Source organism: Ixodes scapularis, unplaced genomic scaffold, assembly GCF_016920785.2.
Source record: "Ixodes scapularis isolate PalLabHiFi unplaced genomic scaffold, ASM1692078v2 PGA_scaffold8__174_contigs__length_109621045, whole genome shotgun sequence".
Taxonomy (NCBI): domain Eukaryota; kingdom Metazoa; phylum Arthropoda; class Arachnida; order Ixodida; family Ixodidae; genus Ixodes; species Ixodes scapularis.
In genome coordinates this window covers 48723763-48736763 of record NW_024609883.1, presented here as the reverse complement: position 1 = coordinate 48736763, position 13001 = coordinate 48723763, and the positions used below count along the sequence as shown (strand labels likewise).

Sequence of the window (13001 nt, the reverse complement as noted above, 5' to 3'; positions counted from 1 at the left end):
ATGCCACTCCCGTTGATTATCTCTAGTACCTTCTTCTTTGTCCCCGACGCTACGTGAGGTAGCCAAGCGCTATCAAATTCCACCACAGCGGTGTAGAATCGACGATCGAACGCCACCAGTAGGTAAATTCCACTCACCTTTTACGTTCCGAACAAGCGTCCCACGGGCCTCCATGTGGCGAGACGGGGCCTGTTAGCTTGCATGAATGCGCTTTGGACTTCACTGCCGACGCTCGTTCCCAAGCATTGAATATCACGATCAACTCCACTCGGCAGTACCGCCGCACATAACACGACAACTTATAATACAAGAAAGACCGCTGGAACCGACGCGACCGCTCCGAAAAGCGCCCAACAAACACTTGGAGGAACAAAAAGTAAAAACAAAAAATGAAATTGAAAAAAGCAAAAACAAACAAAACAAAAACTTTCGTCACTTCCGGTTTGTGTTGTTTTGCTTGTTTTTGCTTTTTTCTCTCAGCCAATAGGCGTTGCAACCTTACTGCGGCGAAACGCTCGTCAACTTTTGGCTTGCACTTTGCTTGTCAGAGCCGTATATGCAGAGCGTATATGTTGCTTGCAGAGCCTCTGGTTGCTTGCAGTTGCTTGTTCATTGATCCATCACTCATTTATAATTGCAAATCGCAACGCAAGCAACGCAAGTATGGTACGCAAGTTACGCAACTGTCGCAACTCTGAGCCGTCTGAGCGTCTGAGCCACAGTGGTCTGAGCTGTCTGGGCGACAAAGCAGTAGCAGCAGGTAGCAGCGGCGCAGCGGTTCGCAGGGTCAACATGTGAAAGTGAAGTCGGTCTGGCGTTCAGAAATTTGACTTCTTATTCAAGGAAAAGGTACTGTTGTCAAAACTACATTGTTTGGTGTTAAGTGCCGTTCACACACTTGTAACCGAGTAGGACGGAGGGAGACCGTCTTGCGACGGCGGAGGACGCTCCACAGCAGCACCTTTGCCGTTGCAAGAGGCTTAAAAACCGATCTTCTCTCTCTCGGTTCTTATCGGTGGCAAGTGTGTGAACGGAGCTTTATTCACAAGGCCCTGCTGACGGCCCTGACTTCATCTGACAGACTGCTACCTCGTCCACCTTTCGCGCTTTCGCGCAAGAGTTGTGTCAAGGGGTGTCCGAACAGGATACTACAAAACGCACAACTCCGACAAATCGTGCGGCGCTCCGCTTCCGGCCGCCGGGGGGAAATTTACCCTAGAGTCACTAAATAAGCTACGCTTTCAGAGTCCCGCATTCCTTTTCTTTGGCACTTTGCCAACAATGCAGTCGCTCTATTCAACAATATCCTGGTTCGCTGCGGCATCATTGGACAGCGGCAGTCACGTTAGTCGCTATTATCATCGCGTTTTTTCTACGCCATCATCTTGGGTCCAGCGATCCGCTGCCTACTGCTGTTTTACTGTTTACTACGCGCGCACGCTGAAGTCCGTCGCGCAGCATGCACTTTTTCCTTTTTATGTCGAGATATGAACAACACGACCTTGATTCGCTGTTTGTGAGAGTAAAAGCGCTGAAAACAACGAACGAGTAAAAGAGACGAACAACACATAGCGCTCTGTTTTGTTCTGTTCTTTTACTCGTTTGTTGTTTTTAGCGCTTTTACCTTCACAAACATGGATCACCGAGTAGCCCAAGTGCATACCCTTCTATTGATTCGCTGCCACAGCTGCGGCTACGGCAGCTGGAGCAGGCAACGGCTACAGCTCGGCTTGGCTCAGCTGCAAGCACTCCTCCATCTGCGCGTGGACCCAAGCTGGCTGCGCCTGACGCGCTTCAGATGTGTAGTTTGGGAGTTTAGGTACTCTGAAAGCATAGCTTTATTCAGTGACTCTAATTTACCCCTGTCAAATCTGCCGGGGGGAAACTTCCCCCCGTCAAATCTCCCCCTCGCCACCTACACGGTGGCCTTGCTCTGCTCATCACGTGGGTCCGGAGAGCCACTCACATGCTCTGTTGGCTGTCGGTCAATCGCTCAAGGCCCCCACCGCTTTGAAAATCCCGAAAACGGGAAAGGGAGCAAGCCAGGCGGACGCACGTCGTGTCCGAAATCGTGTCATCTTCCAGCAGTTCTGTGGATTGGATCGGATTCCCGCGGCTCTTGTTCCCAGCGTACCTTGTATAGACAAACAAACAAACCTGGTTGGTTTGGAGTTTAATAAAATAAATGATAAATTCTTAAGTTCTCACTGTTTTTACATACAACTAAAAGTCTCACTGTTGCACACTGCATTTTTTTTTTTTTTTTCGAGCTACGAACATGAATTTTGACAAAGAAAGCTGAGCCGGGATGGTCGAAATGCGCGCTTTGACGCAGGAATCTCCCAAATCTACCCAAAGCACGTGTTGTATGTTTTTCAACTAAAGGAGGCAATGAGAACGAAAATGCAAGCTATTTAGTATTGAGCTATAAATATATACCTTTTTTCTTTTTGATTAAGCAAGTTTTTTGTTGAAAACATTAGGCATGTGGGTATGCCAAATGTTCGGACCTCTTTGGCCTTCCTGCCGAGGTGACAGCGGTAGAAAGATTGGCGACTTCGTGAGCCGCGGGAGATAGACAGGCATCAAGCACACCATTGGCAGGTGGCGAGTGACGTCAAATCTGACGAGCACCGACGTCAAAAAAAAGTGGAGCAGGCGATTAGGGAAGTCGTGAATTTGGCTTGGCCAGTGTGCAAACAGACATTCAAGTGACGACTACCCGACACTTCAATTTTGACGATTTTTGCAGCAGTCATGTGGCCTGACGATTTTTGTAGTAGCCTGTTTGGACAGGCCTTCACCTGAAGCTGTGAGAATCGCATTCTTTTGCTCCTGTATCATCTGCCTCGGAAATAATATGTTCGATCGCTTACACCTTACTGACGTGACCTTTTCACCCTCCGTCGCATGGACGCTGCCATCTTGATATCACGTGGCGAAAATAATACCTGGAGAAGGGGAACAAGAGGGACAAAGGACAAACACAAATCTCCAAACACAGCTAGGTGACTGGTGCGTGACCGAAAAAATCCGCCTGGTCCAGTTATCGAACCTGGGACCTCTCCATTACAGGTTGAGCACTCTACCAACTGAGCTAGGTAGGGGTTAGACGTCAGTAGAGCAAACGGGTTTTATCAGCTGCCACCAGTAACACTAACAAGGGTGCAGCTTGCAATTTAAGCTTATAATTATAATGCACTTGAATGCAAAGGTGCAAGCGAGCTGGACAAGAATGAAATTCTTGTCCAGCTCGCTTACACCTTTGCATTTAATCACATTATAATGATATCACGTGATGCGGCCGCCATAAGCGGCTTCAACTGATTGCTTCTCTTCCCTCCGCGCCTTGGCGAAGGCATTGCATTCGTTTTTTACGTCGCATTTTACCGGGATTTTTTGTTTTGTTTTTTAAGTGTCATTTGGTATTTATTGTTGCTACCTAAGTGTGCGCCATCATTTTGTGCACAGCTTCACTTTATTTTATGACTAAAGCTATACGCAGTATGTAGTGCACTTCGGCCGGAAATGGCTATACACACAACGTGGAGAGCTCATGCCATTTGGGTTACCCTTATCGAATGGCGCATTATCACTGGTGAGCTCATTAACACCCCCCCCCCCCCCCGCCTGCTTTCACACTGCTTCGTGTGCGACTGCTAATTACAAAACTTCACCCCGTACATGCCGCTTCGCGGCGTCCAGCCGGCAACCCAAGCCCTGCTGTCCCCAATTGCACTTCCAGAAAGGGAGTCCCATACCATTTAGTTCTGCAAAGTTTCGTCGAGAACATTCTTTTTTTTTTTTCCTTTTTTCAGTGTTGATAGCAAAAGAGAAATGTCATAAATATTGCCAAATGCTCGACAAAACAAAATTTTTTAAAAAAAGAAAAAGAAAATAAAGTAGACCCACACCGTAGACCAAACCCGCGTCCACTTGCGTATGAAGCAGACATTTTACCATTATGCTATGCAACCGCTTAAAACACTCGTAAACATTTGTTTTATACGAGTTTTGCGTAGTGTATATAGCCCTTTCTGGCCAAGGTGCACGACAGTGTGTGTATAGCTTTATTCCTATTTTATAACAGGTTATGCCTGTTTGCACCGTCGGTGTACCGGATATGTGTGAGCAATCAGCATTAGCACTGGTGCACATTGAGTATGTAGATGTCTCTAAGACGAACGAGGCTTGAGAGGCCAATTATTTATGGCAGCGCAAATTTGCATAAGTGTTAATGGCGCAATAAGAAATGCAAGGTATATTTAGGTCACGCATTTGATATTAAAGATGAAGGCAAATATAGTCAAGGCCAAGATTCTGAGACATTTTGGGTAGTTAAACTTGCCGCCACGCAGCGCTTCAAGCCCTATTTTTTGTGTGGCTCTGTATTTTCGAGCGGATTCTTCCCGTCTACCTTCTTTCTCTCCATTCCCTTTTCCTCCTCAAAAGACATCCTGCTCTTATCAGGAGGGGAAGACGAGCAGGTCGAGAGCGAGCCCACTATGCTTAGCTTCTCATTGTAAGCTGGATCATTTTTTTTTTTTCTGTCTGGCAAGGGGGGTTGTTCTTTCTAGCTCATCCTGTTTGGATGCTTTTCCCCTTTTTGCTAACACTCTGCCTGCTCTGCCAGCCTTTGCAACAGCCGTCAAAGCTAGAATTTATATATGCAGTGTATGCTTGTTTTCTCAATTACGATTTGTACATTAGAATGTAATTTTAATTTAAAATTTCGCCTATTAAAATATTTTTGTTAAAACAGAGGAGTAGCCTATTGATTTTCACCCGCCATGAATCAGGTGACAAGGACAAAGAAAGTTTTTTTTTGTCCAATGTTTGCGAGCTCAGGCTGAACTCGAGCAGGATTTACCAATGAAGCACTCTAAGTGATCCATCATTCGCAAACACTAAGCCGTGTAGCCTCTTGCAATCCCTTTTACCTTAAAATGGACCGCAGCAGACGCTACGAGCCATCGAGGGTAAGTCGGTTCTGAGTGCGTGACACGTGACATGCACTAAGTGGGGGGCACGCAGAGCACAAGGTTAAATGGAACTCTTACAGCACTGCAATGGCTGGAAAGACTCGCAGCATCCGATGTGGTCCATCCCAGGGTATACAGAACATTATCTTGTACCAAAGCAGTATGACTGACTTCCCGGATTACCCTAATAACATTCTCTAAGCAGCTTACAAAAGTGTCATTGTATGTTGTCAGAGCCTTGAACCGGACCAAAAAAAAAACATTATCACGGGACAGGGCGAAGCGTTATGTGCTTGTTCAAGCGTTGTGACAACCAGTCCTCCGAAGACAAGATATAAAGCTACGACCCACGTGAGCCAATCGGGGCATTGGAGCGAAGCACTTGACAACGTACCATCAAAACACTATCCTCCCGCAGAGAGCTGTCTTGTGCATGGCTCCGTTGCTCTGATTGGCCAACGGGGACCGTAGCTTTCACCGTTTGCCAAGTTATGGTGAAACGGAGATACACTCAGTCCCTGTAGCTTTTCTATCTGATTGTTTTTCTGTTCCACATACTCGGTTCATGACACGGCACACCGTTGGTTGTGACATGTTCGCCAGGTTGCCGGCAACAACCCAAAATGTCCCAGCGCCAAAAAACCGCAGCGCGATAAGGAGCTGGAGCATCGGTGGGACCGGCAGTCCTCAATTGGATGCACTTGTCTCCAGCGGGAGGGTCCCCAGGAGACTCGCCACTGTCACCACCTTGAAGCGGTAGTGAGCCAGAAATTCCCGTTCGCTAAGCAGCGCCATAGGGTTGTGTCTGTTCCTCAAACAGCGCCATGCCACCCGTGGCACCAGTCTTCGCGTTCATACAGAAGTTTGTCTGTTCTGAGGACGAACGTGACGAAGTCAAGGAACGACGCATCGGCCGTTGTGTTGAGTACCGCTTCCTCATTCAAGACTCGAGTGAGCGCGGGCGCTACCTTGAGATTTCGAGTGAAAAGTGGAGTATTTACTCCAGTCGAGTGGAGTAAAATTTTTATGAAGCGCATACCGCCCTGAAGTCGAGTTTTGAGTGTAGCAGCATCTAGGAATTTGGCAGTAAGACAACGAATTACTTGTGGTAACTCAAGTTAGCGTATTAGTAGCGGCAAAGCTTTCGCAATAAGAAGTGCATATGTTTACGATTGTGCATTCGTGATCTTAAAGGTCGACTTGCAAAATATTTTTCAACCAATGATGAAAATTCCCATTTTCCTCTCTCCCACTGCTATCTTTATGCTGGAGGACTTCTTTTGTTACTGCATCTTGGGGCTGGATACGCCGGGCGCCTATCCCGGTTCATCCAGCCTCGAGTTGCAGCCACAAAAGGAGTCCTCCCAAGTTAAGAGTGGGAGAGGGGGAAATAAGAAGTTTGGCGGAGAGGATTTTCACCTTGGCTGCTTTTACCTTTGACTATGGGAGAACTCGTGAATAAGATAAGTAACAAATGTTTAACTTGGCTTTTATTCGATAATAGGAATACTGTCACATGTGCATCAGGCGATTTATTTGTTTGTAATACCTCACCTATATGTGTTCGACGTTCTCAACCGTTTTTGTGATATAAACATTTGCTTGGTGGATTTATGAGTTTAGTAAAACTGTATACCGTGTATTTTCCCATGTCTGCAGCCTTTCAAGTGATTGGATGATTTTCATAACATATACCCAGTTCAATTCACTTTATTTACTTCAAGACAAAAGTTGGAACTTCCTACATAAGGAAGTGTCACATAAAGCTTGAGAGTGTCCAGGGTTTGCAGTTTGTGGCGCCTAAGAAAAAGCCATTGACCGTAAAATACTGCAGAAGCACCCACTTCAGTCAAGTGCCCACTATTAACATTTCCCAAACTTGGCAATTCTGGAAATTTTAAGTTAACTGCCCGATTTGACTGGACAAGCACCCACGTCTAGATTATTTATTTACTCTCGAGGCTGAGGCATTACAGAGAAGAGTGGGTGAAGCAAACAAACAAAAAATAAATGTCAACATAAATACAACAGCAGGATTACAAAAAAATGGTTGCAAATGGCAAATTTGAAGCGGACGGTGTTGGTGATCAAGGCTGTAGAGGTGGGGAGGTGGTTCCAGTCGGCGCAAGTCCTAGGAATGAAGGAGTGGAAATGTAAATTAGTACGGCTGCTTGGCACGTCAACCTTGTACTGGTGGTCGCTGCGGGAGTTAAAGTGATAAATCTTAGAAATAGACACAGACAAAACATTTTACGACGCAATGAAAGATTGGGTAAGTTAAGATTAAATTTCATTGAAGAGACACTTTTGGTACGGAAGTAATTAGAAAAAATTAAACGTGTGGATTGGTTCTGGATGGCTTCTATTTGTAAAATAAGAGAGTTGATATTAGGGTCCCAGATTGATGATGCATATTCTAGCTTTGATCGGACTAAAGATTTATAGAGCAGATTTTTCAAGTTAGTTGGGGCTAAAGAAGAGTTTCTCCGTAGATAACCAAGTGAACGAGTAGCATTAGTTGTGATAACGTCCACGTGATATTGCCATGAAAGGTTGTCAGAAATTGTAATGCTTACATACCTGTAGGAGGAAACTCTTAGGAAACATCAATAAGTAAGTAGTCGCATGGCATTATTAGAATTGTCGACATTATTAGAATTGCATGAAATTCTCATCGACTTGCATTTGGTTGCGTTAAGTTTCACTAGCCAGGTACCACACCAAAATGAAATGTTATCCAGGTCAGACTGAAATGAAGGGTGGAAGGATCACCAGGATCCAGAATTTGGCGATAAATAACACAATCATCACCAAAAAGTTTTATAGATGAAGGAAATGCTGTTAGGTAGGTCTTTAAAATGTCAAATTACAATCCTGTGTCATGTTAAAAATATGAGCAGCTTTTGCTCTAAATTTTTGAAGACTTCAAAGAATTATTTGAAGTGGCAGCTCGTGCTATAGCACTGATACAAGCAATGTTGAGTGATAACACGACACGCTAAACCCCCAATATTGGTTTTGCGTTTTCTGCTCCGATAGCCGTGCTCGATAAAGAATGTTCATAAGGCTAGCTTATATATTGTTGTGTAGTACGGTTATCGGAGGGCTAAAAACGATTTACTAAAACTTCCTAATATCGACACTCACCCTTGCTGCCCTTTCAACTGATGTGGTTGTTGGGATATGTAAATATAAATTTCATCCACATTTCGTTGGCCATCATATCCTGCAAGTTAGGCGCACAATAATTTGTGCGCGCTGTACGAAAACGGAGATCTGCTAATATTCTCAAGCCTTGATCTTTTCCATCGTCCCCCTTTGAGGCGAGTTGAGCGTGATTGGCTGGCTTTTTGAGGATGCTGAATGTTTTGTGAATATGCAAATGATCCTCAGATATTGAAACCACCACATCTTGCGCACGCGTTCTGCACTCTTTATTTGAGAAATTGCGAATAAGTATGAAAAGTATGTTCAATGGGTGTGGGGTCTCCAGTAAGCGTTTACTTTGATACAGGCTGCCGCCAAACAACTTCGGCACCTCAAGTCGGTGACTGCCTGCCAGTGCCACAGCCTTCCAGCTTCGTAAAACATCCACCCTGAGGGCTAGAGTTTGGGAGGGGCCAAAATGCCTGCTGCTGATTATGGGCTTTTCTAGTCTTATCCTCTTAGAAGAAGCCGCTACAAAAGGGGACCTTGTCCCCCTCACCATGTAGCTAGACAAAAGGGAAAGGGCAAAACAGAGAGAGGGGGACTTTCTGCCAGGCGGAAGAATACTTTTGCAGGTCCCCCTTTAAAAGAAGCAAATTAGTTAATTTTACTTGGCTCCTTTAAAGCTCGATGCTCATAATATTTTTCAACCAGGGTGAAAATCATCCTCGCCACATTTTCCTATTCCCCCTCTCCACTTCTATCTTGACTGCTAAGGACTCCTTTTGTTGCTGCATCTTGGGTGAGACGGGATAAGCTGGGAGCTTACCCCTTCTCATCCAGCCCCAAAACACAGCAACAAAAGGAGTCTCCCCTGCTTCTTTCCCCCCTCCCTCCAAGCCATCAAGTTAAGAGTGGGAGAGGGGGAAATAGGAAGAGTGGCAAGCAGGATTTTCATCCTGGTTGAAAAATATTTTACAGGTTGGCCTTTATGTGTGTTGCCATGACCCATCTGTCTGCAAGGACATGTCTATTTCTGCATGTGCATAGCACCTAGAAAATTAAAAACAAGCTATATCAAAACTAACACGAGATTTATAAGAGGGAGATCAAGCACTATAAACTGAAAGGTAAATTCAGTTTTAATAAAAAATAAAAAAATAGCTTTCCTTGGGTGCATTTTCCCTTACGCTTTTAGGCACACTCAAACCTTTTTATGGTTTGAGTGTTCAATCGAATTCAAAAAACAAATTTTGCAGAAATATGGGGACAACTAATAGGTTCCAGAGATATAGTTATCTCAGATTTTATATCCTGCAAGTTTTGACCCTTTTAAATAATCATATTTTTACCGTACTGGCAGTGCAAAAAGGAGCAGGTTTTAAGACACCTTCAAACTTTTAAGTCAGGTGGCACAAGCTGCCTCCCAATAACAGGCACGCAGGCATTTCCTCATCCATTCGTCATTGTTGTTTCGAAATGGCCAAATTCTTGATGTGTCTAGTGTGCGTCATTCTCACAGCTTTCACATTAGCTTGATATGCTTGGACGATGTGTTCGCTTTGTTCATTACTGTCATTGTTCATTCGTTTGGTTCCTAGCATCTCAAGTGGTCCTGTGCGTTCCTCCGTGATCTTGCGAGACTCCTCACGAACCTGACCTTGGCCAGCAATTTCAATGGAACCGGTTCAATCCTCAAGTCGGGGTAAATTTCTTTTGTTTCCGCCTCTTTTATAAACGGGGGACGGTGACGATGTCTAGACTACAGGCGCTCATACGCCAGGGCAGCGCTTCTTGTACAACTCCCCACAGACACCTGGGCGTCTGTGCCGATTCGGAGAGACTCCACCAGCAACGCATCCTCTGGGGAGCTAACAACCCCAATGAAAACATGCAGGGTGATATCGGTTTTTCTTGGAGAGGAGGGAGGCAAGCAGCAAAATTGAATGTGAGGAGAGGTTCGTGGCAACAGCAAATGGAGCGTTGGACATAATAAATGTTGGCCTTTTATACACGAGGGGTTTGGACATAGAATAGAGGAAGTGGGCTGTCTAACAGGTGCTGGGATAATGATGGGAAAGAATGAAGAGGACAGAAAGGCAGTGAAGGAAGCTGAAGGTGAAATGAGGGAGATGAGATTGGAAAAGAAGCCTACTATGCAGAAAAATTGGGATTACGAAAAGATGACTTTTTTGACAATCCAAAAGGAAGTTTTGCTGTCATAGCAAAAAGTGGTGTGCTGAGAACCAGGCTTTATAAGTCAAGATGACAGGGGTCATGTACAAATTTTACACAGTGGGTATAAGTGGAAGGTAACAGCAGAGCCTGTAGGTACGGTAAGTCTGGTACATACCTAGAGTGTGGGAGTCTTTTTTATTGCTTTGATATTAGAGGGGTTGATAAAGGAATAGGGCATTTCCAAGAGATGAAGCGGACTAAGAGACAGCGGGAGAAATGGAGGAACAGGATCAGGGAGGTGATAGAAATTAACAGTAAGACGAGGAGTGAGTTTAGTGATACTTTGGGCAAAGTGGCTTGAGGATTGGCTCAGATCAAAGTGCCGCACCCTAATTTATCCGTCCATCAAAGATGGAAGAGATTGTCGTGGCAAAAAGATTTACATCTTCATTTCACACACTGCTGTTTTGCTGGTTTCCAGTAAGCCGTCTCCCATTTCCAGCTGGTTTCCTCAGAGACCGGAAAAAACTGTGGGTAGCACTTATCAAATGGTCATAGTGACCGTTACCCAGGGCGCAACTTCCCTTATGGGCTGATGGCCACTACATTGAAAAAAGCAGAGCTTGCCGCCTCTTTAGGTGGAATCAGCCAAAATGATCCCAAGTTAATAGGCGTGTGGTGCTCAAAGGGGGACAAGTATGCTGTGCTACCCATGAGTTGCACCATAGCCTCCTAGATCTTTCCATGCCTGCCTGTTGCCTCCAAGATGAAAGGGTGCCAACTGTTGCGTCTAGTTCTGGCGTGTGCCACCAAGTAGAGCTGCCTTCTTGGAGTGTCCCGGTGCAGATGCGGCTTTGTGCGCGTTGTGTGGGATAGGAATATGCGGCAATGTGCGGTGGGAGCAGTGCGGACATGGTTTTTCAGAGTTATAATGATGGTGGCCAACCACACCAATAGAAGCTGAGCAAGTGCAGATTTATGTTTAACATACATAGAACGGAAATCAAACATATTTATTCTGTCTACTTCCAGTATCTCAAAAGTTTAGCACCTCTCACGGAAGTGGCTTTGTAATGAACATCTTGGCGAGGTCATTTTTTCCTGTCACTTTTGACGCGAAGTGAGTAAATATAAGTTTAAAAAACTTGGGCAGCAGCACCTCCAAAAACCTTCAGTGATGTCCAGGAGATGAGCTCATTAGGAGTTTACACTGCGGCGGGGCTTGAGTAGGGTTCTCGACTGCCTCTTAGAGCGGCTGCTTTAGACATCTTCTCGTACCTAGAGCAATTTCTATGAACTTCTTCAAACAGTAGAGCACTCTTGGTAGCTTTCTCGACCTCTGTCCTGTCCTGATGTTAAATCGTGGAGTCTAACTGCGGTCAGGCAGGACTCGCCAAAGGGGTCGGGCAGGCATTAAAAAAAATAACGAAGGCTATGATAGCGCTTTTCTGCATTGCCGTCTGAACCCGTCAATGACGTAGAAGAACTTGCAGCATCGTAAAGTTTATTTTTCTCACGGGCACCGAGAAAGTGACATAACTAGGGTTCTGTTTGTTTTTATTATATTTTTCAGTGAAACCAGAGGGTATCCTACTGGGTTTTTTTTTTTACCTGAAAGCCAGAGTTTTCGGAAGATTTCATTAATCGTCCACAAAATTCTGTTTTTTATATCTTTGTTTAGAGTTTTTGGGCCAGGTTGGGATCACAAGTCAGCAAATATATTGAAACATAGCTTTCACAGGCAATCTGATGTCATAAACAGAATGCTAAAAATAAGTACATACAATTAAAAAAAGAATTGGCAATGACCTTTATCTTCCAAGACCTATAATGCATGGAATGCAGTATACAAGGAGCAATTTATAAGATTTGTTTAGATGACATTACATAGTTGTTTCAGTAAGTTAACAAATTTCCCCGCACTTGACATAGTGACGTCATAGGGTCACATGATAGCAATTCTCAGAAAATCTGGTGAGAAAATTTACATCACAATACCAAGTCATAGAGTCTCATGAGACGGATGCTACGTGACCCAAGGCCACTTGACGTGACATGTCAGTTTCACATGACCTGACATCACATTATGTCATATGACGTCGTATATAAATTTCCATACCACATTTTCCAAAGAAATTGATGTCAGCTTTAAATTGTGTCACATGACAACAGTTCACACTAAATTTAGCATGATGCCATAATCTGGTGTGGTCATATGACATCAATTTTTCTGCTAAATTTATCATGATGCCATGCTTTGGAAGTGGTCACTTAACATCAATTTTCGAGTACAATTTAGTATAGAAATCATCATGGTGCCATGTGACACTGACTTCACGTGACATTGAGATGTCATGCGGTCAGACCAACATGAGCAAGTTCATGGGGAGTTTCCATCTAAACCAATCACTTTAAAAGTAGCATTTCTGAGAAATAATATGTGCTTAAAGAGGTTTATTCGGTCACTAACAAATCATTTAAGTGAGTCAACTCTTTTAGAGCGGAGCTCTTAGGCACCCGTTTTCGGCTTGAGTGGCGCCGCCACCGGTGTAACTGTGAGTTGCATGTAACTCAGGTTGCATGTAACTCAGGTTGCATGCAACCTGCCAGCTTTGGCATAACCACACATTGCATGCAGTCCAGGTTGCATTTAGTCCAAGTTACATGCAACCCGGCGTCGCCCCCGAGGTTATG

The 13001-nt window shown here is 44.6% G+C and overlaps 1 protein-coding gene across 3 annotated transcripts in view; it reads left to right on the top strand.

Annotated features, from left to right (window-relative positions):
* Positions 1–761: 761 nt before the first annotated feature.
* Positions 762–13001, top strand: part of LOC120850173 (zinc finger protein 791) — a 29823-nt gene continuing 17583 nt past the window's right edge. For 2 of the 3 annotated variants that reach the window (XM_042286771.1, XM_042286772.1), the window contains exon 1: positions 9080–9834. Coding sequence is in view for 2 of the 3 variants with exons in the window: in XM_042286772.1 (XP_042142706.1) it covers positions 9807–9834 (28 nt within the window). In the remaining variant the exon portion in view is untranslated. Of the gene's footprint in view, positions 850–9079; positions 9835–13001 lie in introns of those variants that run through there. The other variant, XM_040222603.3, reaches the window with a different exon arrangement.